The sequence below is a fragment of the Tursiops truncatus genome, chromosome 9, assembly GCF_011762595.2.
Source record: "Tursiops truncatus isolate mTurTru1 chromosome 9, mTurTru1.mat.Y, whole genome shotgun sequence".
In the NCBI taxonomy this organism is placed as follows: Eukaryota; Metazoa; Chordata; class Mammalia; order Artiodactyla; family Delphinidae; genus Tursiops; species Tursiops truncatus.
In genome coordinates this window covers 105,136,587-105,163,253 of record NC_047042.1, presented here as the reverse complement: position 1 = coordinate 105,163,253, position 26,667 = coordinate 105,136,587, and the positions used below count along the sequence as shown (strand labels likewise).

The 26,667-nt window shown below is 48.0% G+C and overlaps 1 protein-coding gene across 7 annotated transcripts in view; it reads left to right on the top strand.

Moving 5' to 3' along the window:
• The window catches only part of VIPR2 (vasoactive intestinal peptide receptor 2), a 68,847-nt gene that overhangs the window by 31,914 nt on the left and 10,266 nt on the right, over positions 1–26,667 (top strand). For 6 of the 7 annotated variants that reach the window (XM_033863578.2, XM_033863576.2, XM_033863577.2 and 3 more), the window contains 2 exons: positions 13,620–13,717; positions 24,252–24,393. In XM_033863578.2, the coding sequence (XP_033719469.1) occupies positions 13,620–13,717; positions 24,252–24,393 (240 nt within the window). The remainder of the gene's footprint in view (positions 1–13,619; positions 13,718–24,251; positions 24,394–26,667) is intronic. The other variant, XM_073810149.1, reaches the window with a different exon arrangement.

Below are 26,667 nucleotides of genomic sequence, written 5' to 3'. Positions count from 1 at the left end.
GCAAAACATGAAAAGTGCTAGAAATGAGCGCCCGTGACAAGCCTCGTGGGCCCAGGGGGCCTCCTTTTCCGTTATTGGGGGTCTCCCAGATGAATCCAGAAGGACCCCAGGGCTGTCCCCACTCCATGGCCACCACCCGCGACTCAGTCACCGCATAGGATTCTGCGCCCGCCCTGCTGCCGCGCCGCCCTGCCGAAGAACAGCAGCGTCAGTGACAGGCAGGCACCCTGTGCTGGGTGGACACACCAGGCAAAGCGGTCCGTACGTCTCCTGCATTATATATTTGCTACTATCGTTCTTAAATAAAGAGCACTTCTGCTAAATTTAGCCAAGAGAACTGTTTGGCATTTCAGCCTTCCCATGCTCCGAGTGCACACATCTCTTCCACATTCGGCCATATTCCCGTGCTCCGAGTGAACACATTTCCTCCACGTTCTGCCATATTTTCCTAAAAATAGTTTTGCAGTCTCTTCTCAGCTTTCGGACCATTGCAGTAACTCTTTGCCACTGACCGCTAACGTCACCTCCCCAAGGGTCCCTATCCCTGGCGTGCTCAGTCCTTCCATGTCAGGCGCCCTCGAGCTCTCACTCCCAGGCCCTGCAGGACCCTTGACGTACCCATGTCAGAGGATGGTTGGTCGGGGACATGCTGAGCAGCCTGTGGGAGGTGGAGGCCAGGACTGGAGCACCTGGAGGTGCAGGAGGGCATCACACTCGCTTCCGCTATGGTGGCCGATTGCGTTCCGCTTCCGAACACGCACCAAGGGCGGTGGCTTCGCTTCATTCTGCATCAAAGGGCGGGAAGGAGCTTCGCCGTGGCTTTCAGGGGCACGTGAGGGCCACACTCCTGCGTGGACCACTCATCGAACGATGGCGAAAATCCATTTTCCTCTGACCCGTCCGCACCAACAAAGGAGCGCTCCCCACAGTGACTGAAGACAGGGGCGGGTTTGGTCAGCGGCAGCGAGGCAGGCAGGGCAGGACCTGGGGGTTCAGGACGGGGGAAGCGGTGCCAGTGGGACTGGGCGGCAGCCATAACCAGCACCACATACCACGCCGCGCGCTGACGGTCCAGGCAGAGATGTGACCGCCGGCAGAAGCGTGATCAGAAGATTCGCGAGACAGACGAGATTACTGGCCAGTTTCACCTGAACCTGTAAGCGTGATGCTTAACACTTGCCCGATAGAGGAGTGAGTCTTTCCAAGGCCAAAGGAGAACCAGGGCGAGGGAGAGGAGGTTAGCCAGGACATCAGCAGAAGCGGGGTAGGTGCCTGGCTCCGGGAGGTTCTCCTACAAGAAAGGACAGGAGGGCACAGAAATTAGGGTCGAATAATGGAGAAGCAGCTCAGGAGCGCGTAGGAAGCAATGCAGGTGTCCAGGGAAGTACAGAGAAACAACCCGCCTTCGGGGAAGGAGACGCAGGGTGCCTGCGAGGCAGGCAGCCCCAGCCTTGCAGGGGTGAGGGGCCGAGCCAGGAGCCCACCCCACTGCGGACACCAGGCCGTTTCTGTAAGACAGCCAAGGGGGCCAGCCGTGTCCACAGCCCTGGGGCATCAGGCAGGACTCGGGGCTGGGGCCCCGGCACAGCACTGGGGGCACCGGGCCGGTCTCAGCCAGGAACAGGTCTCTGAGGGAGGGTCCGATCTCCCTGATGACCCCCTCTTCATTGGGCTTGTACGTGACAGCCTTGCCTGGGGGAAACAGACATTTGGGGCCCAGGCAGCTGGCAGTAGGCGAAGCTGGGCGCACCGGCCGTCCCAGCCAGGCGCTCGAGGTGGGGACGGGAGGGAAGGCACCGTTTCTGGGGCAGGTTGGGGGCAGCCAGGACATTCACTGGGCGATCCGGTCAGTTTCTCCATGTGACGTACAAGTTCAGGACTAAAAGTTTGTGGTCCTAAGAGATAATTGAAGAAGATATGGCAATTAGCAATATTTGCTTTACTGGGTACTCGCAATCTCTGTTAAAGACCTAGAAAAAAAGAAGACAGAGTTTTGGAAAGGTTCACCCACCAATTGTCAAGTTGACACTACCTGTCACATGGGTGTGATCTGGGGAATTCGAGCGGCTGGACATGGGCCTGGAGAGGCCGCAAGCCAGGAAATGTGCTGATGAAGGACAAACAGTGGCCCCGTTACTGCAGGTTCCCTTTAACAGTTTGCCTATATTTTCTACTTTCTCAAAAATCAGCAAATACTTAACTCTTGTGTTCAAATAAAATCAAATTTTAGGTCCCCCCCAAATCACTTAAATTTATGCTGTTTGACAAATCATTTCTCAGTGACATTTGCTTCCCACCAGGGACCCTGACAGGACAGCGAGGAAACTTCCCTCTGTCGTGCGTTTCCTGAAACCTGTTTTGAAGCGATGTAGTAGCCGGGTTGGTGCAGGGGAGCCGACCGGCCGGGGCGCCCTGCGGCCTCCGCGATCAGTGCGCGGGTGCGCGGCGGGCGTGAACGCGGACATGGCGCCCGAGCTGCGCACATGCACCTCCTCAGCTCGTGAACGGCGAGGCCGTCCTTCCTAAAGGGGCGTGTGCTGTGACGTAGCCTCAGCACCGGTACCAGACCTGGGAGGTTTCGAGTTTTACACAGCTGCCATCTAACCCGCCGTCTGGGTCCCAGGACGGTTCTCAGGGCATGTCTGCCAGCACAGGCGGCACTGGCGCACGTGACCCAGCCTCTTCCCACCCCTCAGCCTTGCTCTTTCATGTGTCGTGTTTGGAGAACATCGGCCTCGACCTCACAGACGTCACAGGCTCTCGGAGGGGTTTGTCTGATGTTTCTAGAATCAGATGCGCGTTATCTGCCAAAGGTGAGGACGCTTGGTAGCAAAACAAAGTCTCCCAGTCCCTCTGTCGTCGCCTTTTCTTTATCATAAACTCTGTGCTGTAAATAGGTCTCAGTGGGAGAAACTGCTCCAGAATATCTGGAGGTTTCTTTGCCTCAGAAACGTCGTATTTGGATTTTTAAAAGAAAATCCATTTTCCTCTAACACGTTCACACCAGCAAAGGAGTGCTCCCCGTAGCGACTGAAAAGAGGGGCTCTTTGCCAGCCGGTCACACAGCCCTGGCGACTGTGCCGACAGCTCCAGCCCCGCATCCCCAGCGCCACCTCCTCTGAGATGTCACCGCCGGGCCCACGGCCAGAGCTGCCAGGTGCCCTGCTCCCAGCTACACAGCAGTGCAGCTTCCATGGGAAATCAGCCCTGTGGCAGGTGGGCGTCAGTCACGATGAGCATCCGGACGCCCCCCCTCCTGCCCCTCCACGAAGCATCAGACACCTTCCCGACATCTCCGCTCGTCCTCAGGAGAGAGGCGATCTCGGGGACAAGGAGAGCAATGTCACCTGTGTGTCACCCAGACTGGCTGTGCCGGGTGCCTGGTCGCTTCCGCCCGGGGCAGTGCTGTCCAGCGCCCTCTGACCTGAGAGCCCAGCGCCCCCCTGGGGTCGGTCCGCTTCCTCAGACGGCCCTGAGGGCTGCAGCGAGACTGGAGGAGGCCCCAGCGCAAAGCCAGCGTGCTTGCGTCTCCCCTTTGGGTTCCTGCAGTGCCTCTGACCGCCCACAGACTGAAGGGGGCGCCGCCGTCAGCAGGAGCCCTGCCCGTCCGCCTGTCCTTGCGTCCACCCGTCCCCTCACCCTCCACCGCAGCGCTGGTCAGGGCCGCGCGGGCGGCGGGAACCACGCTGAGCGTAGGGGTGGGGGACCCCAGGTCCTCTGCGAAGCAGACTGTGTACAAAGGAGGCTTGACTCAGGAGGACTCGGGTCGTTGGGCTTAATAACCTTGAAGACCTCTTTCATCATAAAAATGGTTTTTATTGTAAAATCAAACCCAGTCACATGAGTCACTTAGGGGCATTTACTAAGAGTGTTTACAAGCTCTTTACTGGGATTATCTCGTTTAATCCCCCGACAAGCCCATGAGGTAATGCGCTGGTTTTCATCATCCTTTTATGGTTGAGGGAAACTAATCCACAGCCTCATCAGTGAACAGCACTTACACCACAAGCCCCAGGGTCCTCACGCCCATTCGCTGTGGATTTTACTCTTGGTTGCGTTAGACCAGCCTGATGATACCGCGGGCTGTGCTTGGGTGTGGAGCACCTTTTCGTTTGCCTGTTTGCCATCCGGTCTGTTCTGTGGCGAGGTGCCTGTTAACGTTTTTGGCCCATTTTAAATTGGGTTGTTTGTTTTCTTATTGTTGAGTGTTAAGAGTTCTTTGTATGTTTTGGGGTTTTTAGTGTTTTTTTTTTGCGGTACGCGGGCCTCTCACTGCTGTGGCCTCTCCCGCTGCGGAGCACAGGCTCCGGACGCGCAGGCTCAGCGGCCATGGCTCACGGGCCCAGCCGCTCCGCGGCATGTGGGATCTTCCCGGACCCGGGCACGAACCCGTGTCCCCTGCATCGGCAGGCGGACTCCCAACCACTGCGCCACCAGGGAATCCCTCTTTGTATGTTTTGAATAACAATCCTTATCAGATGTACCTTTTGCAGATATTTTCTCCCAGTCTGTGGCTTGTCTTCTTATCCTCTGCATTTCTTTCACAGGGCAGAATTTTTTAACTTTATTGAAGTCCACCTTATCAATGATTTCTTTCATGAATGGTGGTGCCTTCAGTGCCGTATTTTAAAAAGCATCATCAACTCAAGGTCATCTAGGTTTTCTCCTATGTTCTCTTCTAGGAGTTTCATAGTTTTGCGCTTTACATTTAGGTCTATGACCCATTTTGAGTTAATTTTTGTGAACGTGTAAGGTCTGTGTCTAGGTTCATTTTTTGCATGTGGATCCAGTTGGTCCAGCAACATGTGTTGAAAAGGCTGTCTTTGCCCCATTGTATTCCCTTTGCTTCTTTGTCAGAGACCAGTGACTATTTACATGAGTCTGTTTCTTTGCCCTATTCTGTTCGTTGATGTGCTTGTCTGTCCTTTCAGCCACACCAGTGTCTTCATTCCTGCAGCTTAACAGTCAGTCTCATGACTCTGCTCTGGGAACCCCCAGCTCCTGCTGCCACCTGTCCCCCCACTGTTCTGGGGCAGCTGTTTGTCCTGTGTCCTCCCTTCCCTTGTGGACCCAAGGAGATGGTTGATGTTCCAGTCCTTTCAGAGTTCTACTCATTGTTAGGATGCAGTGGTGACGTCCACGCTCCTTACATGCAGAACCGACCGATTCCTCTTAAAGGAAGAAAGTAACGTTCCCCAGGGAGGGCGGCCTCCGAGGGAGGGGACGCTAGGGTGCGGGTGGGCTCTCAGCCCTGCACCTTGGTGGCCTCGTGTTCTTAAACTGACCTGTCACCCCCAGACTCAGGTCCCCCATCTGTATAAGGGGAACGTGGCAAAAATACTCCGTCTGCTGCTTCACAGGCTGTTGGGAGGAGTGAATGAATTAACTTTTGTGTTATATTTTGTAAATTGCAAAGCACCCAGCACTACTAGGCTATCATTACAGTCTCCTAAGCAGAATAAGTGGGTCTTAAAAGATATTTGCCAACGACTTTCAGGCAGAAAAATTCAACTCATAACATTGTTGCAAATGTGACAGTGAGCCTCACTCGTCCTGAATCTGAGATGGTGCCTGAGTCTGGGGAGTAGCTTTGATGACTGCGTGCGCTTTGGACCACATTCCCATGAAAACAGGCTGTCATTTCTGATGGTCTCTAAAACATCTGCTTTAAAACAAAGAAGCCTCAGCCTTCCATTTTTCAGGTGAGAACAGGCACCTCCTTGCACCTGAGACAGAGGCTGTCCCTTGGCCCTGGCGAAGGCTGCTGGTCCAGGGGCTCCGAGGTCCTTCCACAGCCCTGCTCCAAAGCCGGCACGAGAAAAGGCCCCGGACTGGCCACTCCACTCGGCGCGCTCTGCTGAGTGAAGCAGACGCTGCCCACTCGGCCCTCTGCCTGCTGCCACACAGGACATGGCGTGTGTGGGCCCCTGCAGCGCCCTCTCGGAGGAGCCCAAAGACCTGGCCGAGGAATCAGAGCTGAGGTGCTGCCCTGGGAAGCCAGGGAGCTGGGGAGAAGCAGAGTGAGCATCACCCGTGACTAATGTCTCCACGGGGAGCCCAGACGACCCTGCCGCACCGGCCAGCGACGTCGCCCGGGTCCCCAGCACTTGGCACGTCTCCTCCGGGCCACCCGCCCATCCGTGCTGCCCTTCAGCTACTAGGTGCCCCTGCTCATGCCTCAGCCACTCGCTCTGAGTTCAGAGTAAGAGACGCGGGTCAGCATTTTTCGGGGTCTGTGTTGGTCTTATTTACCCAACAAGACCCACATACCCCGGAGACAGGGGCTGTGCCTTCTGTTCCAGGGGGACCCGTCCTTAGACAGATGCTGGGTAGCCATGGTGGTTCCACTCGCATTCCCTCGGCCCTTCGTGCGAAGGTTAATCGTTACTAAAAGGTCTGGGAGGAGCCACTGTTTCCCAGACAGTGATGCACGTGGCATCAGCAGGTTCAGAAGAGAACACGTCAGGGTGTTTCACGTCAGCCGAAGAGTGAGGCGTCGGGCCGGGCAAGGTTCTAATCAGAAAGTTTCCTGAATCAGGAACCTCTGGTCTAGCCAAGGGGCTTTCAACTTTTTTTAATTAAAATCCACAGTTAGAAATGCATTTCACACCGTGACCCAACACAAACATTTCACAAAGCCACATTTTCTGTGCTACCTTCTTTAAATATTGGTTGTTACCTAGGAAATTGATTGCGTGGCCCACTACTGAGTTATAAATAGGGTCATCGTATAAAAGGTCAGCCAAACCTGGCCTCTCAAGAGAAAAAGGGGCGCTATTAATAGTCACTCCGGGACAGCAGACATAAACCAGGCCTGGCCCAGGCAAGCGGAGGCTTCAGTCGCCTAGTTATGTCTCAGTGTTTGGAAACACTGGCCGGCCCGCAGTGTTCCTTGAGGAGGGCCATGTATGATTATGGAAAGTTAGAGCTGGAAGACGACTTGCACGTCACCCGGTCCCACACTCTTGCTGGGGACTAGGAAGCCGCCCTGGGTGACAGCCAGTGGGGAAGGGCCGCCATCTCCTCCCAGGCAGGACCCCCACGGAAGGCTCAGAGTGGCGGGTCCTGTGTTTGCCCACCGCAGTCCCCTCAGAAGCGTGGAGAAAGGGGAGCGTATTCCTGACCTGTTCTCCTCGCTGCCGGATCACGTGATGATGGCGACACATGTTCAACTCCTTTTTTACAAGTAAATCCAGTCTCAAACTTGCGATTGTAACGTGTGACTGTTTGAGGACATCTTCCCTGGTAAAACCTTGCGGTGACAGGAATCCTGGTACGTGTGCATCCGGTGTCGGTGGGGGGCTCATGCCGAAGCCCTGGAAATGTGTCCCCCGGCTGCCCCTCGGGCGTCCCACTGGCGACATTCTCAGGCCCACCATTGCGGACCGGTGTTCGTGGACACCTGTCATTTAATCATCTTCGGGGGCAAGCGCCCCCCACCCAGGTTGTCCTCTGCTCTCCACACTGAGTGAGGCCACAAGCCCAGGAATCGTCCTGTGGGCCTCACGCTTAAACAGTATGAGGACTTTCTGTAAGAAAAAGAATACGACCTTAAATATAAAAGTGAATGTTTATTCAGGATAAGCAAGGAGATGGCAGGGTCCTTTTCATGGACCTCAAGCATAGGGGATGCCCAAAATACTTACAAAGAAAAGAGTTAAAAACTGCAGAGTGTCCTACATGTTCTTTGATCACCTTTTGTTGGCTTAAGGAAAACAAGCCCTTATAGATGTCCAGTCCTAAGACTTCTATAAACTCATAAAGCTCATAAGAATGAGTGTTGGGAGGATGTCATCCTATTATCCTGATAGTGTCAAAAATGAATATTAAATTCGCCAGACATTTGGAATAAATCTTTTGTGTATCAAAAAATTATCACAATGGAACATTTAAATAAGTCCCCCACCCTGACAGGGAGCAGCACATTCTAATCTCAAAGAAGTTACGAGGGGAGAGTGAGCCCTGGACTCACTGCGTTTCCCCCAAGGACTTGCGCCTTTAGTTCTGTTTTGTGAAGTTTGTGGTGCAGATTATGGATGTTACAGGTGGTAAAGAAAATAGGTATTTTCTCCCTTAGGGACTTGATAGTAATTTTACTAGGAACTGAAGACTGAAGGCCCTGTTACAAACCCATGAACAGCGGACTGTTCTCGTGTGGTGCGTGCGTAACTGGTTCCCGTTTCTGCCCCTCTGATCATACATGCACTAGTGTGAACAGGAAAGGGGGGACCTTCCAAGAGGAACACATGAGCAGTACACCACCCCTGTCTCTTCCCCGTTTTTATGTATTTACTTCAAAATTACCATTGTACTTAATGTACACTCTGCTTGTTTTGTTTTATAAAATATATCATGAACATTTTCTTAAATCAGTCAGTATCCTTCGAAAACAAGATTTTTAAGGGCAGTGTGATATTCTATTTTATGAATATGCTGAATTTACTCAATTGTTCACAAATTAGGTTTTGTCTAATATCTTGTTATTTTAATCAATAAACAAACCTGTGCACAAATCTCAAATTCCTGGTTAAAGGATGTGAAGTAAGACAAGGATATTTTTCATCTTTTTAATTATACTGTCAAACGGCTTTCCGAAAAATGTGCCAGTGCATGTTTCCACTAGGAACAGATGTGATGCCTATTTAGCTAATACCTTCACCAGCAGTTTCATATTTTTTCAGTTATCACCAATTTTATAAAACAAACAAAAATGCTCTCTTATTATTTTAGTTGCACCTGGTTCACTGCTGATGGGCTCAGGCTTTTCCTCGTCATGATTAACTTGTTTGCTTTGCCAGCTCCCCTGCTGAGGTGTCTTCCTTCCCATCTACCAGGCTTTCCCGAGAATCTGTCGCGACAGGTGTGCCTTCCTCCAAGTTGGGTTTTCTTGTTATGCTGCCCAGTATGGAAACTCTGAGCTGAGACATCCAGGTAGAGCGTTCCTGAACTGGTAGCATTGGGGAGCCTGGCAGATGCAAACACGGGTTCTTCTGGAAGAAAATCCTTGCCCAGGCCTCCCAAATTCCCATAGATCAACCCCAAAGATGAGCTCACACCTAAATGTACAAACTACACAAAGAACCAGTCAGCAGATGACGAACAGTGAAATTACATCCTCGAAACTGGAGACAATGGATTCATCTGGCAAAGAATACAAATAAGTGCATTTAAAATGTTTTGTTAGGGCTTCCCTAGTGGCGCAGTGGTTAAGAATCTGCCTGCCAATGCAGGGGACACGGGTTCAAGCTCTGGTCCAGGAAGATCCCACATGCCGTGGAGCAACTAAGCCCGTGTGCCACAACTACTGAGCCTGTGCTCTAGAGCTCATGAGCCATAACTGCTGAGCTTGCAAGCCACAACTGCTGAAGCCCACACACCTAGAGCCTGTGCTGTGCAACAAGAGAAGCCACTGCAATGAGAAGCCCAGGCACCGCAACGAAGAGTAACCCCTGCTCGCCGCAACTAGAGAAAACCTGTGCACAGTGACAAAGACCCAACACAGCCAAAAATAAAAATAAACAAAATAAATAAATTTATTTTTTTAAAAAAGAGGAAATTGAAAATAACCAAAAATGAGATACTCTAAAAAGGACCTGATCTGGGGGAAAAAATAGACCTTAAAAAAAAAAAGAAAATTAAAACATACAGAAATCTGTTGCATTTCTTTACAGTAACAATGAAATATCGGAAAGGGAAAGTAAAAAAAAGATCCCTTTAAAAATTGCATCAAAAAGAAAAAAATACTGAGAAATAAGCCTGACCAAGGAGTTAAAAGACTTAAATGCTGAAAACTATAAAACATTGATAAAGGAAATTACAGATGATTTTAAAAATGGAAAGCTATCCCATACTCTTGGATTGGAAGAATTATTATTGTTGAAATGGCATACTACCCAAAGCAATCTACAGATTCAATGCCATCCCTATCAAATTTCCCATGACATTTTTCATAGAACTAGAACAAGTAACCCTAAAAATTATATGGAAGCATAAAAGACCCAGAATTGACAAAGCAATCTTGAGGAAAAAGAACAAAGGGGAGGTATAACCCTCCCAGACTTCAGATGATACTACAAAGCTACAGTAATCAAAACAGCATTGTAATGGCACAAAAACAGACACATGGATCAATGAAACAGAACAGAGAGCACAAAAATAAACCCACACACCTACAGTCAATTAATCTTCGGTAAAGGAGGCAAGAATATACAACGGAGAAAAGACAGTCTCTTCAGCAAGTAGTGTTGGGAAAGCTGGACAGCTGCATGTAAATCAATGAAGTTAGAACACTCCCTCACACCATACATAAAAATAAACTCAAAATAGCTTAAAGACTTAAATATAAGACGGGACACCATAAACCTCCTAGAAGAGAACATAGGCAAAACATTCTGTCACATAAATCAAAGCAGTGTTTTCTTAGGTCAGTCTCCCAAGGCAATAGAAATAAAAGCAAAAATAAACGAGTGGGACCTAATCAAGTTTAGAAACTTTTGCACAGCAAAGGAAACCATAAACAAAATGAAGAGACAACCTACGGAATGGGAGCAAATATTTGCAAAAAAAGCGCCCAGCAAAGGCTTACATTCTAAATATACTAACAGCTCATACAACTCAATAACAACAAAAAACTCCAAACAACCCAATCAAAAAATGGGCAGGGACTTCCCTGGTGGCACAGTGGTTAAGAATCCGCCTTCCAATGCAGGGGAAATGGGTTTGAGCCCTGGTCCGGGAAGATCCCACATGCCACAGAGTAACTAAGCCTGTGCGCCACAACTATTGAGCCTATGCTCTAAAGTTCATGAGCCACAACTAGTGAACCCCTGTGCCACAGCTACTGAAGCCCACGTGCCTAGAGCCCATGCTCCACAATAAGAGAAGCCACCACAATGAGAAGCCCATGCATCACAACAAAGAGTAGTCCCTGCTCGCCACAACTAGAGGAAGCCCATGGGCAGCAATGAAGACCCAACATAGCCAAAAATTAATTAATTAATTAATTAATTAAAAAAAAACGGGCAGAAGACCTAAATAGACATTTCTCCAAAGAAGACATACAGATGGCCAATAGGCGTATGAAAATATGCTCAACATTGCTAATTATCAAAGAAATGCAAATCAAACCTACAATGAGGTACCACCTCACACTGGTCAGAATGGTCATCATTAAAAAAAAATCTACAAATAATAAATGCTAGAGAAGGTGTGGAGAAAAGGGAGCCCTCCTACGCTGTTGGTGGGAATGTAAATTGATACAGCCACTCTGGAGAACAGTATGGAGGTTCCTTAAAAAACTAAAAATAGAACTACCATATGACCCAGCAATCCCACTACTGGGCATATATCCAAAGAAAACTATAATTTGAAAAGATACACGCACCCCTATGTTCATAGCAGCACTGTTTACAATAGCCAGGACATGGAAGCAACCTAAATGTCCATCGACAGATGAATGGATAAAGAAGATGTGGTCCATATATACAATGGAATATTACTCAGCCATAAAAAGAATGAAATAATGCCATTTGCAGCAACATGGATGGACCTAGAGATTCTCATACTAAGTGAAGTAAGTCAGACAGAGAAAGACAAATATCGTATGATATCACTTATATGTGGAATATAAAATATGATACAGATGAACTTATTTACAAAACAGAAACAGACTCGCAGACATAGGAAACAAACTTATGGTTACCAAAGGGCAAAGTGGGGGAGGGATAAATTAGGAGTTTGGGACTAAGATATGCACACTGCTATATGTAAAATAGATAAACAAGATCCTACTGTGTAGCACAGGGAACTATATTCCGTATCTTATAATAACCTATAATGGGAAAGAATCTGAAAAAGAAAATATACGTGTGTGTGTGTGTGTGTGTGTGTGTGTACACACACACACATATATAACTGAATCACTTTGCTGTACACCTGAAACTAACACAACATTGTAAATCAACCTTAATTTTAAAAAATGAAAATCAAGTAGGTATATCAAACAGCACATCAGATACAGATGAAAAGAGAATTCTGGAACAGGGAAGGTAGAAACTGCCGGGATGCAGCAGAGGGACGAGGGGGCGGGAAATAGAGCAGTTTCTGGGCATCCGGTGGTGGCCCAGCGTCAATCGGATCACAGTCTCAGCAGGAGAAACGGAGACCCCGACCACCGCAAGCACCGTGAATAAAAGAAAATGCATAGCCAGGCCACTGTGATGAAACTGGAACACACCAAATTGCGGAGAACCTTAAAGACAGACTGCGCGGACGCAGCCGCCTCCCAAGTGGGGGCCTCGTCCGCACCCAGAACCCACCCGCTGAGCTGCTGCTCAGAATTGAAAGAGAAACAAAACCCGATGGGTCCACAACCAGCAGACCCCCACTAAACGTGCGTAGGGAGTGTGCTTCAGGGGAAAGAAGAAACCGGAAGGAAGAACTGAGAATCAAGAAAAATGTAAGACAAAAAGGCAAACATGGGGAAACCCAGCAAAGACAATGTAAAGCAATACTAAAGGGCGGGCAGCTAAGAACAGGGGGAAGCGGCACAGGACAGCAAGCAGCGCAGACACACGCGTGAAGGTGTGAAGGCTCACGGGGGGCGGGGTCAAGCCTCGGGGTCGGCAGTGGGCCCCCCGCAGTTTTACTCAATGGCCGGTTAGGTTCTGGCGTCTGTCAGCAGGTGCGTGTGCGGTCATCACGTTGTTTTCTGTGCTTTCGGTGGGTTTGAAATATTTCATTTTCCAACTGTTTAACCTGAACTGTTGCCACAGGTGACGCGGTGGCAGCTGCCCCGAACACCCCAGTCCTGCCTGTAATCCTGCGTCAGGAGGCGAACAGGAGAGGGACAGAACCTGAAATCAGGGTTTCCAAGGACGGTTCGGAAGCCCAGCTCTCCCTCTGCTTTCTCCCCCGCAGGCTGGAAGCCACGAAGCGACAAATCCCACACGCCGACCTGCGAGGCCTCAGACGGGGTCGCTCGAGGCAGGATTTGCTGTTTCTTCACACTTAGCTCCGCCGTCTTCGCTGCCTTAAGACCCAGATCACACCAGGAATTCACTGGGGGAGGAAGAACGCACCCTGCGGGAGGCAGGCGGCAGCCCCTACGTAGGGCGGTGTCTTCCTGGTCCAGACCCGCTTGGTTCTAGCGGGAGCTGGCAGGGTGGCCTCGGGGAAGACCGCAGGGCTGGGCCAGCGCCCACCTCAGCGGGCTGCTCGCTCCTGGAGGTTAAGACGGGCTCAGTGGTTTTCCTCTCTCCCACCCGGAAGGCTGAGCGCGTCCAACCTGCTGCTTCGGGGCGGCGCCTCGAGGCCTCCTCCGAATGTGGTCCCCACGTCCTTGCTTCCTTTGCTTCCCCAGGCGGCTCCCTCCATGCAGGTTTGCTTTATGGAAACCATCCCAGGTTGTTCACAATGAATTATAGGGGAACAGGTTGGTGTTTAGAGTGCCATTTTGGGCTCAGGATGGAGGTGGAACTCCAAGACAAGGCTGCCTCGTGTGTTCCAGCATCAGCAGCCCATAGCCCGACCTGAAGGGAACGCACGGTGAGATCAGGAACCCAGCCCGTTGTCCAATGCCAGCCACCAGTAGCTTACAGATGCACTTTCCTCTCTTTCAGATCACGTTTTATATTCTGGTGAAGGCCATTTACACCCTGGGCTACAGTGTCTCTCTGATTTCCCTTACAACCGGAAGCATAATTCTTTGCCTCTTCAGGTAAGTGGCAGAAATACGCAATCCTGCCAGAAACGTGAGACAGGAAATCATCCATTTAAGCCGTCTCGGCCCATCAGAGGAGGGCAGAAACCACTAGCTCCGAGCCCTCCTCTGTGCCGAGCCAACCAAACTCCCTGGGAAAATGCCAGCATGAAATATGATGCTAATGTTGACATTTGTATTTAAATACTCTGCATTGCTCATATGAGGAGACAGTACTGACCACGGATAAGAATGCAGTTCAGGGGCTTCCCTGGTGGCGCGGTGGTTGGGAGTCTGCCTGCCGATGCAGGGGACACGGGTTCGTGCCCCGGTCCGGGAAGATCCCACATGCCGCGGAGCGGCTGGGCCCGTGAGCCATGGCCGCTGAGCCTGTGCGTCTGAAGCCTGTGCTCCGCAATGGGAGAGGCCGCAACAGTGAGAGGACCGCGTACCGCAAAAAAAAAAAAAAAAAAAAAAAAGAATGCAGCGCAACTGTTATTTACTAAACAGCAATATGCAAATGCTTTGAAAATACAGAGGCACCCTGGCCTTCCCCTCCCACTCAGAAGCACCCACATCTGGGCCTCACAGTGGGTGCTGTGTTAAGAGACACTGTCATTTGTTCAGGAGCATGAGGACAGGTTCAAATCCTGGGTCAGTCTCTTAGCAGCTGTGTGACCTTGGACAAATTGCTTAACCTCTCTGTGCGTCTACATGGAGGCTGATGGAGCCTACATGGCATGTGGGAGGTGCTCTCTGAACGGCGCCTGTTTTTCCCCTGCTCCTGGACCCTCCTAGGTCTGTGCTAGGTCTCTGGGAGTTAATGACAGACGTTGTGTGGCTGGTGGTCAGGGTTCAAGGATGGAGGTCGACGCTTCTATCTGGGAAAAGGTTCTAGTTTTTAGGATTAAATCTGTGTCTTAAGCATCAATAGCCTTAAGTAAAATGGGTGATATCCAGCTTATTTCAACAGGGTTTTGATCACCTGTCAAAAAATAATCTGTAGGGCTTCCCTGGTGGCGCAAGTGGTTGAGAGTCCGCCTGCTGATGCAGGAGACACGGGTTCGTGCCCCGGTCCGGGAAGATCCCACATGCTGCGGAGCGGCTGGGCCCGTGAGCCATGGCCGCTGAGCCTGTGCGTCCGGAGCCTGTGCTCCGCAGCGGGAGAGGCCACAGCAGTGGGAGGTCCGCGTACCACACACACACACACAACAACAAAAAAAATAATAATAATAATAATCTGTAGAGAACAGAGAGCATTATTTGGGGTCTCAGGAATTGCAATTCGAGAAACACAGACTCAGGTGAAGCTGAGAGGGTTCCAGGGAAGAGAAGGAGTCGGAGCTTGTAAAGGCAAGAGCCGCAGGTTGTTGAAGTTGTCTGGCAAGAGCTAGGATTGGCTCTTATGCAGAAGGAAATGTTGTCCTTAAGGGACAGGCTGCCACAAGGTGCTCAGGGGGTGGGGTCTGATATGTCCCTGAGTTTCTGGAACACTGTGCAGACCTTCTGGACGCCTCGTCAGGACAGTGAGTGGTCAGAGCTCAGATCCCGTCTGGCTGAGACGTGGTGGCCTCACTTCCTCGCGGCCTCTGGCTCCATCTGGAGGTTCTCTTGGCAACACCAACTCCGCTTTTATTTTCCTCCCACACACCACATATCTTATTTCCCTTTGCTAAAGTATAGTTCAAATGTTAGCCGGTCTTCATATAAAATCAGTGATATAACAAATGGAGTGTTTTTAGAACATTAGGAGGTCCATACTTGGAAGAAAACTGAGTGAGTGGAGGTGATGGAGCAGGTAGCGGAGATCTCAGCAGACGTTAAGTGGCGCTCCTCTAGTTTCAGGCATCTCGGCTGTGTGAGGTAGTTGATAATTCTCAGAAAGAATGAGGCAATGCCTTTAACCCAGAACTGCACTTTGAAAAGTGTGGGGAAGACCTATAATATTTTATATGATAAAAAAAGTTCTTAAAAAAACACTGGTATTATATTAATATTTGTTCTGCTATCTTCTGCATTTTATTGTACATTTTTAAATCTTGAAATTGTTAAATATAAAAAAGAAAGGAAACATTTAGGGAGGTAAGCCAGCACAGGGTAACTTGAATTAGAAAATTTTCAGTTTGTTTTTGAAGAGCTCCCATGTTGAGCAATCCATATTCTTGACAGCAATTTCCCTCAGGTTTGCACTTCATGATGTATTGAACAACTAGCCGGCAACAGCATTCTGGAATTATTGCAAATACGGTCATGATCCATTAAGAGAGTCTCCAATGCTTCTATGCGCATCACAGTCTTCTTTACATGGACATCATTCTTCAGCTGCAGGTGACACTTCTTAGTTAGAAAAAGGATGTGTCTGCATTGGCTGTCATTCTCCTGGTTCAGTGTGCAATGATCCCAGGAAAAAGTGCCCAGAGCCCAGGGATGGAGTACAGTCCCAGGCTCTGCCTTCAACTCAGGCACCCTTCCCACTTCCATCTGCTGATGCCACCTCCCTGGAGAGCTGAGAGACTGAGTTAATTCTAAAATCCCTGTTATAAAAATAACACGCTCCATTGTCATGGTGATTACACCCAGGAAACGGAATTCTTTGCAGTCATCGAACATTTATTCTCCAAAATATAGCCCATAAGCTACGAAAGCATCAAGCAACCATGTTCTTTTTTTTTTAACATCTTAATTGGAGTATAATTGCTTTACAATGTTGTGTTAGTTTCTGCTGTAAAACAAAGTGAATCAGCTATACGTATACATATATCCCCATATCTCCTCCCTCTTGCGTCTCCCTCCCACCCTCTCTACACCCATCTAGGTGGTCACAAATCACCAAGCTGGTCTTCCTGTGCTATGCAGCTGCTTCCCACTAGCTATCTATTTTACATTTGGTAGTGTATATATGTCCATGCCACTCTCTCACTTCATCCCAGCTTACCCTTTCCCCTCCCCGCATCCTCAAGTCCATTCTCTAGGTCTGTGTCTTTATTCCTGTCCTGCCCCTGGGTTCTTCAGAACTTTTTTTTTTTTAGATTCCATATATGTGTGTTAGCATATGGTATTTTTCTTTCTGCCTTACTTCACTCTGTATGACAGACTCTAGGTCCATCCACCTCACTACAAACAACTCAATTTCGTTCCTTTTTATGGCTGAGTAATATTCCATTGTATATATGTGCCACATCTTCTTTATCCATTCATTTGTCATGGACACTTAGGTTCTTACTTTACAGTGGAGAAATGGAACATCTCATTTCTTCATCTCTTTCTTTCCCAAAGGGCATGCAGACTTGGGTATCAAACGCGAGGCCTGGTTCTGTGTGGGAGTCATGGGCGGTCACTGTTGCTGGCATCCTCGAGTGTGGCCTGTGGTCCAGGCACTGACGAGGCAGCCCCGGTCCTCACAGGCCCGGGAATAGCAGCAGTAATTGCTAACACACTGTGCCATGCATTTCATAGGGGCTTGTTAATTGGGTCCTTACGACACCTCCACCAGGTAAGTGCTCTCACGTCCCAGCTTTACCAGTTAGAGGAGGAGGCCTCGGAGGTGCCATGTGTCCCAGGCTGCTGAGCGGATGAGCACAGGGCCCCAATCCACCACCACCTTCACCCCGTTCGCCTTCGGGAGTCCATTCATGCCACCATCGGGGGGCGGATTCCAGCCTGGCTCATCTGGAGACACACTTTCAGTTACATCCGTCATCCGTTAGATCAGTACCTGGAAGTGAAACTTTAAATGTGTGGCGAAGCGTCGCTGAGAGACCCGGCAACGTGACTCGTTTGGACAGCTTGCTGACCTGGGGGGGCTGTGCTCACCTGGGGGACAGCAACAAACCCCAGCCCCGCTCAGTGGAGAGACATGGGGAGAGGGAAAGGGAAGAGGAGTGGAGAAAAGAAGAAAAGAAAGAAAAGGGTTTGGAGAGATGAGAGCTCCCAGCACAAGGAGCACACGAGGCCGAGGCAGCGTCGAGCCTGCAGCCGTCGGACCACAGCGCAGGGTCACTGAGCTTCAGAACTGCTCCTGTGTCGTATTTAATGTCGTCATTACCGAGGTCTGGGGTCACGCTGAATACACAGAAATAGACTTTTCTGAGTGAAGTGTGCATGCAGGGACGTGGGCAGGGCTCCACATGCAGCGTGATGCTTGTCCCCAGGGAGCACAGCGCCCAGGTCGCCATCCAGCACGGTTAGCACCAGGAGCCGATCTCCAGGCCGCTGCGTGTCCGTCACCACCCACTTCCCAGAAGGTGACCGCTATTCAGAGTTCTGACACCACGCACTGCTTTTGCCTATTTTAGGATCTTACAGAAGGAACGCCCCAGTCTCCCCAGTTCAGCGTTTTGCAGGGAGGTTCTTCCGAATTGTTGCGTGCAGTTATCCTGTTCTTTTTTATTGCTGTGTGAAGATAACACAACTCATTTCTTTGTTCAGTGTCCACGGAGACGTGGGTGCCTCTCGGTTTGGGGCGACCACAAACAGGGCTGCTGTGGACATTCTTGTGAGTTCTCTCCTGCACGCGCGTACACAGTTCTTCAGATGTGTGTGTGTGTGTGCACACTTATATTTATATTCATGTTTACTTTACGTTCATATGTCTCTCCTGTCGTAGGCCATGCACAGGTGTAGTCCCTCCAGGTACTGCACGTGCCCACCTGCCTTGCGGAGACGCCTTCCACTCCACCTCCCCCCCCATTGTCTATAGTAATATAGAATTGTGTTTTTAATGTGCATTTCCCTGGTGAATAATGATATCATGTGTTTGGAAACTTTTTTTCCTGCAGGACCATTTCAAGTGTTTGCTCATTTTTCTATTCAGCTGTCTGTCTTTTTTTAAGTTAATTTTTAGGAGTCCTGTGAGAGCAGCCTTTCGTCAGATATGGGTATCACAGATTTTATCTCTAGCGCTGTGGTTCGACTTTACACCCCCTAATGAGTCTTTTGATCAGCGAAAGTTCTTCATTCTAATGAAGCCTATTGACCATCTGTCTTGATAGTCAGAGCTTCCTGGGCCTGTTTAAAATATCTCTGGCATGTTCTTCTTTGTTATCATCTAGAAATTTTTATTATTTTAACTTCTCATGTACAGGTTTATGATCCACTGGTGATTTATTTTTGTGTATGGTGTGAGCTAGGGGTTAAGGTCATTCGCTTTCTCTGTATTCAGTTTCTCCAGGACCATTACCTGGAAAGCCCACCTGTGCCAGTGCGTTGCAAAGGCATCTTTGTGACTGTGTATCAAGGGACTGGATGCCCTGCTCTGTCCTATTTCCCTCTTTATCTATCACGTGCCGTTTTTACATTGCTGTCATTGCTATGCCTTTGTAATAAGCCCTGACTTCCAGCAGTGTAAATCTGTCAGCTCTTCTCTCTCACTAGGAAGAGGTTGGTCATCTGCACTTACATGCGAATTGTTTTAATCAGCTTGTCAGTAGCCATTAAAAAAACTCTCCTGGGATTTCATTTTGGATTGCATTGAATCTGTAGATCAGCTTGGATAGACTGGACATCTTTACAGTTTTTAATCATCCAACCAGTGATTATAGTAGATCCTTCCATTGGTTTGGGCCTTCTTAATTTCTTTCAATAATATTCTGTGGTTCTCTGAGTAAACATCATGGACGTCTTTTGATAGTCATGCTGAGGTATTTGTTTATGCTGTCGTATATATTTGTGTACACATAACGTTTAGAAAAGGAATTGACATTGATATATTGATCTTGCTTCAGCAGACTTGCCAAACTTATTTATGAATTTTATAATTATTCTGTAAACTCATCTGGATTCTTCTTATATGCAGCTCAAGTTTTTGTGAAGCACAGTATGAATAGAAGTGATGATAGAGGACCACCTTTTCTTATTTTTGAGCTCAGGGTGAAAGTTCTCAATATTTCACTTGTAAGCGTGACGTTTGCTGCAGATACTTTGAAGATACTCTTTACCAGATTAAGAGCATTCCTTTCAATTCCCAGTTTTCTGAGTTTTTAATCACAAATGGATGCTGAATTTATGATGATTTTTCTGCATATATTGAGACGAGCAGATGGTTTTTATCATTTGTTCATTTAATGTGAAAAAATACATAGGTAGATTTTCTGATATTAAATCTACCTTTCGTTCCTAAAATTAACCCTAGTTGGTTGTGATATATTATCCTTTTACTATATAACTGGGTTTAGTTTACGAGTGTCTTGTTGAGGATTTTTGTGTCTACAGTCATGAATTTGATATAATTTTCCTTTCTCGTAAGATAGGCTTTGATATGACAGTTGTGCTTGTCCATAGGTGAATAATAAAGTGCCCCCTTTCCTACCCTGTGGAATGATGTGGGTTAGATAAGGTGCTATTTCTTCCGTAGCGTTTGTGGAATTCACCAGTGAAGCCATCTGGGCAGAGAGCTGTCATGTGGGAAGGTTTTCTTTTAAGGTTCAAGTTTTTAAAACAGACATATGACAATTCAGATTCTCTGTTTCTCCTATGTTAGTTATAAGTTGTATTTTTCAAGGAATCTATTCATTTCACCTACATTTCTATATCTCTTATTATATTTTTCACGTATGTAAAAGCTATACTTATATCTCCTTTCTCATTCCTGGTATTGGTCATTTTTATTTTCCTTCTTTGTATCTTGATGAATCTTACTGTATAAAGCTTTATCAGTTTTATCAGTGTTTTCCAAGAACCAACTTTGGACTTTAATTTTCTCCCCTGTATGCTTATTCATTAATTGACTGGCTTGTGCGCTTATCTTTATTGGTTCCTTCCCTCTGTGTTCTCTGGCTTCTATGTGGCAGCTTTTTCTAGCTTAAGTTAGGTGTATGTTCAGCCTTCCTTTGTTTAAAATGCGTTTATTTATACCTACGCATTTCCCTCTCAGACCTGCTTTAGTTCCATCTTTTACATTTAAATATGTGTTTTCCATTATCATTGAGTTCTAATTTTTCTAAACTCTTTTTTTAAATTATTTTTTAACTCATAGGCTACAGAAAACTATAGATTAATTTCTAAGCTGAATAGAAAATTAGTAACGAGTTGGATTGTGGCTTAATTCATGGTAATCTGGCTTGATTCCTGGTAATCAGAGAGCATACCACATGAATTAAATCCTCTACAATTTGTTGAGACTTGATTTATGACTCAGAATGTGGTCTATTTTAGTAAAAGTTTCATTTTCATTTGAAGACAATATAATTTCCACAGTTATTGGTTTGTATGCTACATATGTCATTTACATAATTTTGATGATCATGTTATTTAAATATTCTAAATTTTACTGTTTGTTTTAACTACTTGTTCTATCAGTTACTGACAGACATGTATTTAAATTTCCAACTATAATTGTGGACTTGTCTATTTCTTCTTTTATTTCTTTCACTGTTTGCTTTATATATTTTAAGGTTATGTTATTAGGGGCATACCCATTTAATGTTTTATTTTCCTATTAAACTGTCCATGTTTAGTAATGTCCCTTGATTTTAAAAAATCTCCTCTTATATTAATGCAGTTATATTAGCTTTCTTTATTTGATATTTGCAAGATATATTTTCTGTGCTTTTACTTTGAACTTCCCTGTTTTATATTTAATTTGAGTGTTTTACAAGCTCCATTTATTTTTTTTTACAAGCTCCATTTAATTGAGATTTGCTTTTTATTTCCAGTCTATTTTTATTTTTACATACAGTATTTTACACTCACATTTAGACTAGTTACTGACAACTTGGAGTTTTAATCCGTCTTCTATCTCTTTGCTTTCAATTGTCTCAGCTGCTTCATTGCTCCTGCACTCACTTCGTGTTTCTTTTTAAATTGTCAAGTATTTTTATTATTCCAATTTTCCCCTTTCAGATTGTTAGTTATATATTCTATTATTCTTCTGGTTTTCACCCCATATTAACAAAATGCATCCTTGTCTCATAGGTGTTAACCTCCAGTTACTATTTTTACTGCTTCCCAGTCAACTCAAGACTTCATAGCATTTTATAAGTACCACAAGGCATGATTACGGTTGTTGTCTGGAAGTCAGTGTTTATTTTCAGTTGCCTGTCTGTCTGTCCTGGTGCTCTTCATTCCTCCTTCAATTTTCATGTTTCCATCCAGGATCACTTTCCTCCTGCCTGAAGATCTCCTTTTAGTGTTTCCTTCGGCACAGGCCTCCCAGGAGTGAATTCTCATGATTTTTGATTGCCTGAGATCATCTTAATTTTGCCTTTTTTTTTTTTTTTTTTTGCTGTACGCGGGCCTCTCACTGCTGTGGCCTCTCCCGTCGCGGAACACAGGCTCCGGGCCCGGCCGCTCCACGGCATGTGGGATCTTCCCAGACCAGGGCACGAACCCGCGTCCCCTGCGTCGGCAGGCGGACTCCCGACCGCTGCGCCACCAGGGAAGCCCTGCCTTCATGTCTGAGGATGTTCTTGATAGTATTGCATTTTTTGTGGGCAGTTGTTTTCTTTCCTCACATTAAAGATGTGCATCATTAGTTCTTTTGAAAAAGTCAGCTGCCAGTCTCACCATTATTCCACTGAAGGATGAGTCTTTCTCTGGGTGCTTTGAAGACTTTTTTCTTTGTCTTTGGTTTTTAGCAGTTATACTATCATGGGCTCTAGTGTGGTTTTCTTTGTAATCCTCCTTCTTGGAGTTAGTGGAATTTCTTTAATCTGTTATTTATCAATTTCAAAAATTCTTGGCTGGTATCTCTTCAAACATTGCTTCTACTTTATCCTCTCTCCTCTCCTTCTGAAGCTCCATTTTCAAGTATGTTTAACATTTTCATCATTTCCCATATATTTCCTATTTCTTTATATTTTACATTATTTTGTTTCTCTCTATTTTCGTCTAGACATATTCTACTGATCTATTTTCCAACTTATAATACTCTGATTTACAGTGTCTACTCTAATGTTAGACCCAGCTATTTAATTCTTAATTTCAGGGTTTTTTTTTAAGTTTTCAATTTTCCATCTGATTTTTACAATTAATTCCATCCTCTAATAAGGTTCTCCATATCTTCACCAATTTTCTTGGCTATATTAATCAGAGTAATTTTACAGTCCATGTCTTAAAATGCCAGCGTCTGGATCTCCTTCTATTCTCTGTTTATTTTTGTTTTTGTTTTTTCCTTTTTAACTGTATTTGATCACTTGGTACTGTTTATAGCATACTTATTAATTTACTGAAATTACATATAATTAAATTGTAGAGACTTTAGATGATCTCTTACTACAGAGAGGATTTAATTTTTCTAGCAACATGGGCAGACCAGCCTGAGCCAGGCAGGGATTGAGTTGACTTGAGGCTGTATTTCAGGCTCTGTGAAGGCTTTTTTGTCATTATTCCTACGTCATAGCCTTTTAGGGGTTTCAGATGAAGGCCTGGGAATCTTTCTACTCATCCAACACATGAACACCTTAGGAAATGGAAAAAGGAAAGGAAAACCTCAGTAGATAACTGCGTGCTGAATTTTGGGCTCTCTGTGTTTTCCTTTTCTCCAGAATCATTGCTCCTGGAGTCTGTTAACTTGAAAGCCCTTAACTTCCTTTGTTGTCCATTCCGTCCAGTGACGATGTTACAAGCTCTGGGCCCCTGTTCTCTAATTGGCTGCTGTGCCCTGAGACATAGGTTAACCAACAGCCCAGGAGACAAGAGGAGGTGGGTGCCCAAAAAGCCCCAGTGCCTCCTTCCTCACCAGCACCCTGTCCTTCGAGTCCTAGCTGCTTCCGCTGCTCTCCAAGTAGATAATTTTTTAAATCAAGTTGACCCCCTAGTGGGAGGGAAGTCAGATAAGCTTCCCTTCGTAGCCACAGGTGAAAGTCTATTTTAGTATACATTATTTAATGTTCTTCAAAAATTGTAAACTTTACTTAACCCTAAAGAGTTAATGATTAACAATGTTGGAAGTGCATCTGTGTGGGACAGCTTGTTTCTTAAAGACTCCAGACAATTAAAAGTCAGAGTTAAAGCAAGTATCCAATTAAGTCTTCTCCAAAGCAGAATTTAAGTGTTGTAAAATAACTATAAACAAAATGTTCTGAGCATTTTTTAGAGAAGCAAAATATCACATAAAGTTAAGTTCAGAGACAGGTCCTTTGATGTGGGTCTTGCCGGAAATTTGCTGCAAAGATGGGTGGTCTGCACATCTGTGAAGTGGGGGCATGCCACCGCAGGCTCGACTGAGCACGGCTTTGCTTTATACTTTTATGCTGAACTCCTGTTTCTAGGACTCTGATCTAAGGCGCTAAGTCAGAAATAAGGGAAAAGGTTTATGCACAAAAATATTTATCATAATGCAAAGCTGTAAACATCTTAAATATACAATAAGGAATAGTTAAATAAATGATTAACTTCCATAAAAAAGAAGCCTTAAGATTAAAGCCACACAGGCAACTATGAAAGTGTGCCCCAAATCAGTGTTTGATTATCTATTTCCTCCCCCTTCCCATCCCCCTCCAATTCCCCTCCAATTCCCTTCTGTCCCCATCCATGCCTCCCCCTCTCCCCCATCACCCTCTCCCCGCCATTCTACTCCCCTCTCCCCTCCCACCACCGCCTCCCCCCTCCGCAGGAAGCTGCATTGCACCAGGAACTACATCCACCTGAACCTGTTCCTCTCCTTCATCCTGCGGGCCATCTCGGTGTTGGTCAAGGACGACGTTCTGTACTCCAGCTCAGGGACTCTGCACTGCCCCGACCAGCCGTCCTCCTGGGTAAGGCTGTCCCTGTGGGCGGGGTCCTCTCATGGGGGGCAGGTGCCTGTGTGAACTCCAGCTCCACCGAACTCCCTCCCCACCACCCATCCCTTTACTCCAACCCCACTTGGCATCGGGAAGAAGTCCCAGAGCCGGTGGTCCCCGTCAGGGCGCGGGAGCGGGCCTGAGCTCGGAGCAGGCCCACGGTGGCCAGAGACACAAGGTGGGCACGTGGGCACTGCCCGGTGGGAGGTCACGGCCGGAGTGCTGACCCCAGGCAGAGCCGGCCTCCCAAGAGGCCGCTGCCCGGAAGCACCAGCGGCAGCTCGAGCCGGATGTTCCTGGCACGGGTGGGCACGCACGACGCCGTTTTCTCCGCACATGTCCGGGATTCTGAGCAGTAGATGCTTCCCCTGACTGCTGGGTGGAAATCACCTGCGCGGTGAGTGCGTCCCCGCAGCACCTGCTGGGAGCGCAGTGCGCGCCCGTGACCCGCGGGCTCAGCTCTTTGCAAGAGGATGAATCTCCTTAACTGTTAGTTTCTGCAGTGCAGGCTTGGCTTGTGGTGGACATCAGTGGGCCTTTAAGGCATAGTTGAGTTTAGTGCGTTTATATTGAGCTCCTCTGAGATCAAGTCCTTCTACCCAGTCTTCCGACACCCAGTCGCACCCTCCACCTGGGTTCTACACGGCACCCTAGTCCTGGTCACAGCTCTTCCACACTAGCCGGAATGCTGTTCTCCACCCGCCTCCCAAGCGGATGGATTCATGTGCTGGCACCCTTGCTCTGGACTGAGCAGATTTGAGTCAATGTCGTTTTAACATAGTAAAGGCTTTATCACACCGAAGAACTTCAGCTGCTTCTTAGGTCTGCAGGTGCAATAAATACCAATATACTCCTGGGATAATCTTGACCAGGAGGCATGTGGACTGAATATAATAAAGAAATTAGCAACAAGATCCTCCACCTGGCCAGTCCCAGCCGCAGGTGGAAGTGCGGCCCCTGGGCTCTCGTCCCTAGATTGAGCCTCCGCTGCACAGCTGGGGGTGCACCCGCAGGCCTGGAGCAGGGGTGCCTGGCTGTCCTCCCGCTGAGGAGCCTTCGGTCCCGTCTCTGTGTCTCAAAGCTCTGCTCGAAGCAGCGCTCCGTACTTAGCTCTTCATTAAAGGACGTAGTGACCCTGACGGGCCCACAGACAGCAGGCCCTGGAGCGGTGCTCTCAGCTTTCTCCTGCTGTGTAGACGGAGGATCTGGCTGAGGGACGGGCAGCAACAGGGACCTGGGTGTCCCTGCCCTGAGTCCCACCTGCCTAGGGGTAAGCTAGGAGGCCCTGGGCTCTGCAGTGAGGCTGACGCATCTGAACAGGGATGCACCCGGCCCAAAACTGAATGCTGACCAGCTGCTTGCTGTCCCGGGTGGGTCGGGGGGAGGCGGAGAGCCAGAGACAAGGGCTGGAGGCTGGGCTGGGGGTCTGCACATTGCAGAGGGTCCTGGGCCCACTGAGCTGCCACGTAGGCCCACAGCCCGGGCCAGAATGGCAGAGGGGGCAGGAGAAGGGGAAGTGAGAAGAGCCCATCAACACACACAGGTGCACAAGTGCACACACACGCAGAACACATGCACACAGAGGTGCACAGGCACGCAGAAACACACAGGCATGCGTACGCTCACACAGAGACACAGGCGCACAGACCCAGGCACACACACACCCTTCAGACTCTGTCCCATCACGAGTTTGGCTCCGTCCCTGGAAAGACGGCTCCAAAGGAAGGGGCTTTGCATGGTGCTGGGGGAGCCCATGTCCTCGAGTGTGGAGCAGCTGTGGACACAGGACGAGTGAAACTGCACACGTGGACATCACCACGCCATCGCCTCTGCCGCTCACTGCGCACTGAGGGCTCCAGGCATGAGACCCACAGAGGCACCAAGGCCCATATCCCCAGCCCTGCAGCTGTCATCTTCACATGTTTAAACAAAATATCCTGTTGACTTGCTCTTAGCCAGCACCTGCAGATGCTGTAAGTCTTCCCAGCACTCTAGGGAAATGCCGTCTGGCCCCGTAGAGCCTGAGAGGACACGTATCTCCAGGTGTGACACCTGATTTTGCCTTTGACAACCCTCATGGTAGGTGCTGTTTTCTTGTCCTTTTCAAGGAGTTGGGCCTCAAAGAAGCCAGTGTCTTTATTGGATCAAAACGTGGACCAGGAGACAGAACCCCTGCCTCCGTCCCCACCTAGGCCAGCCCGCACATGTGTGGGCGCCTCGTTCTCTGCACTTGTTGGTCTGGGTTTG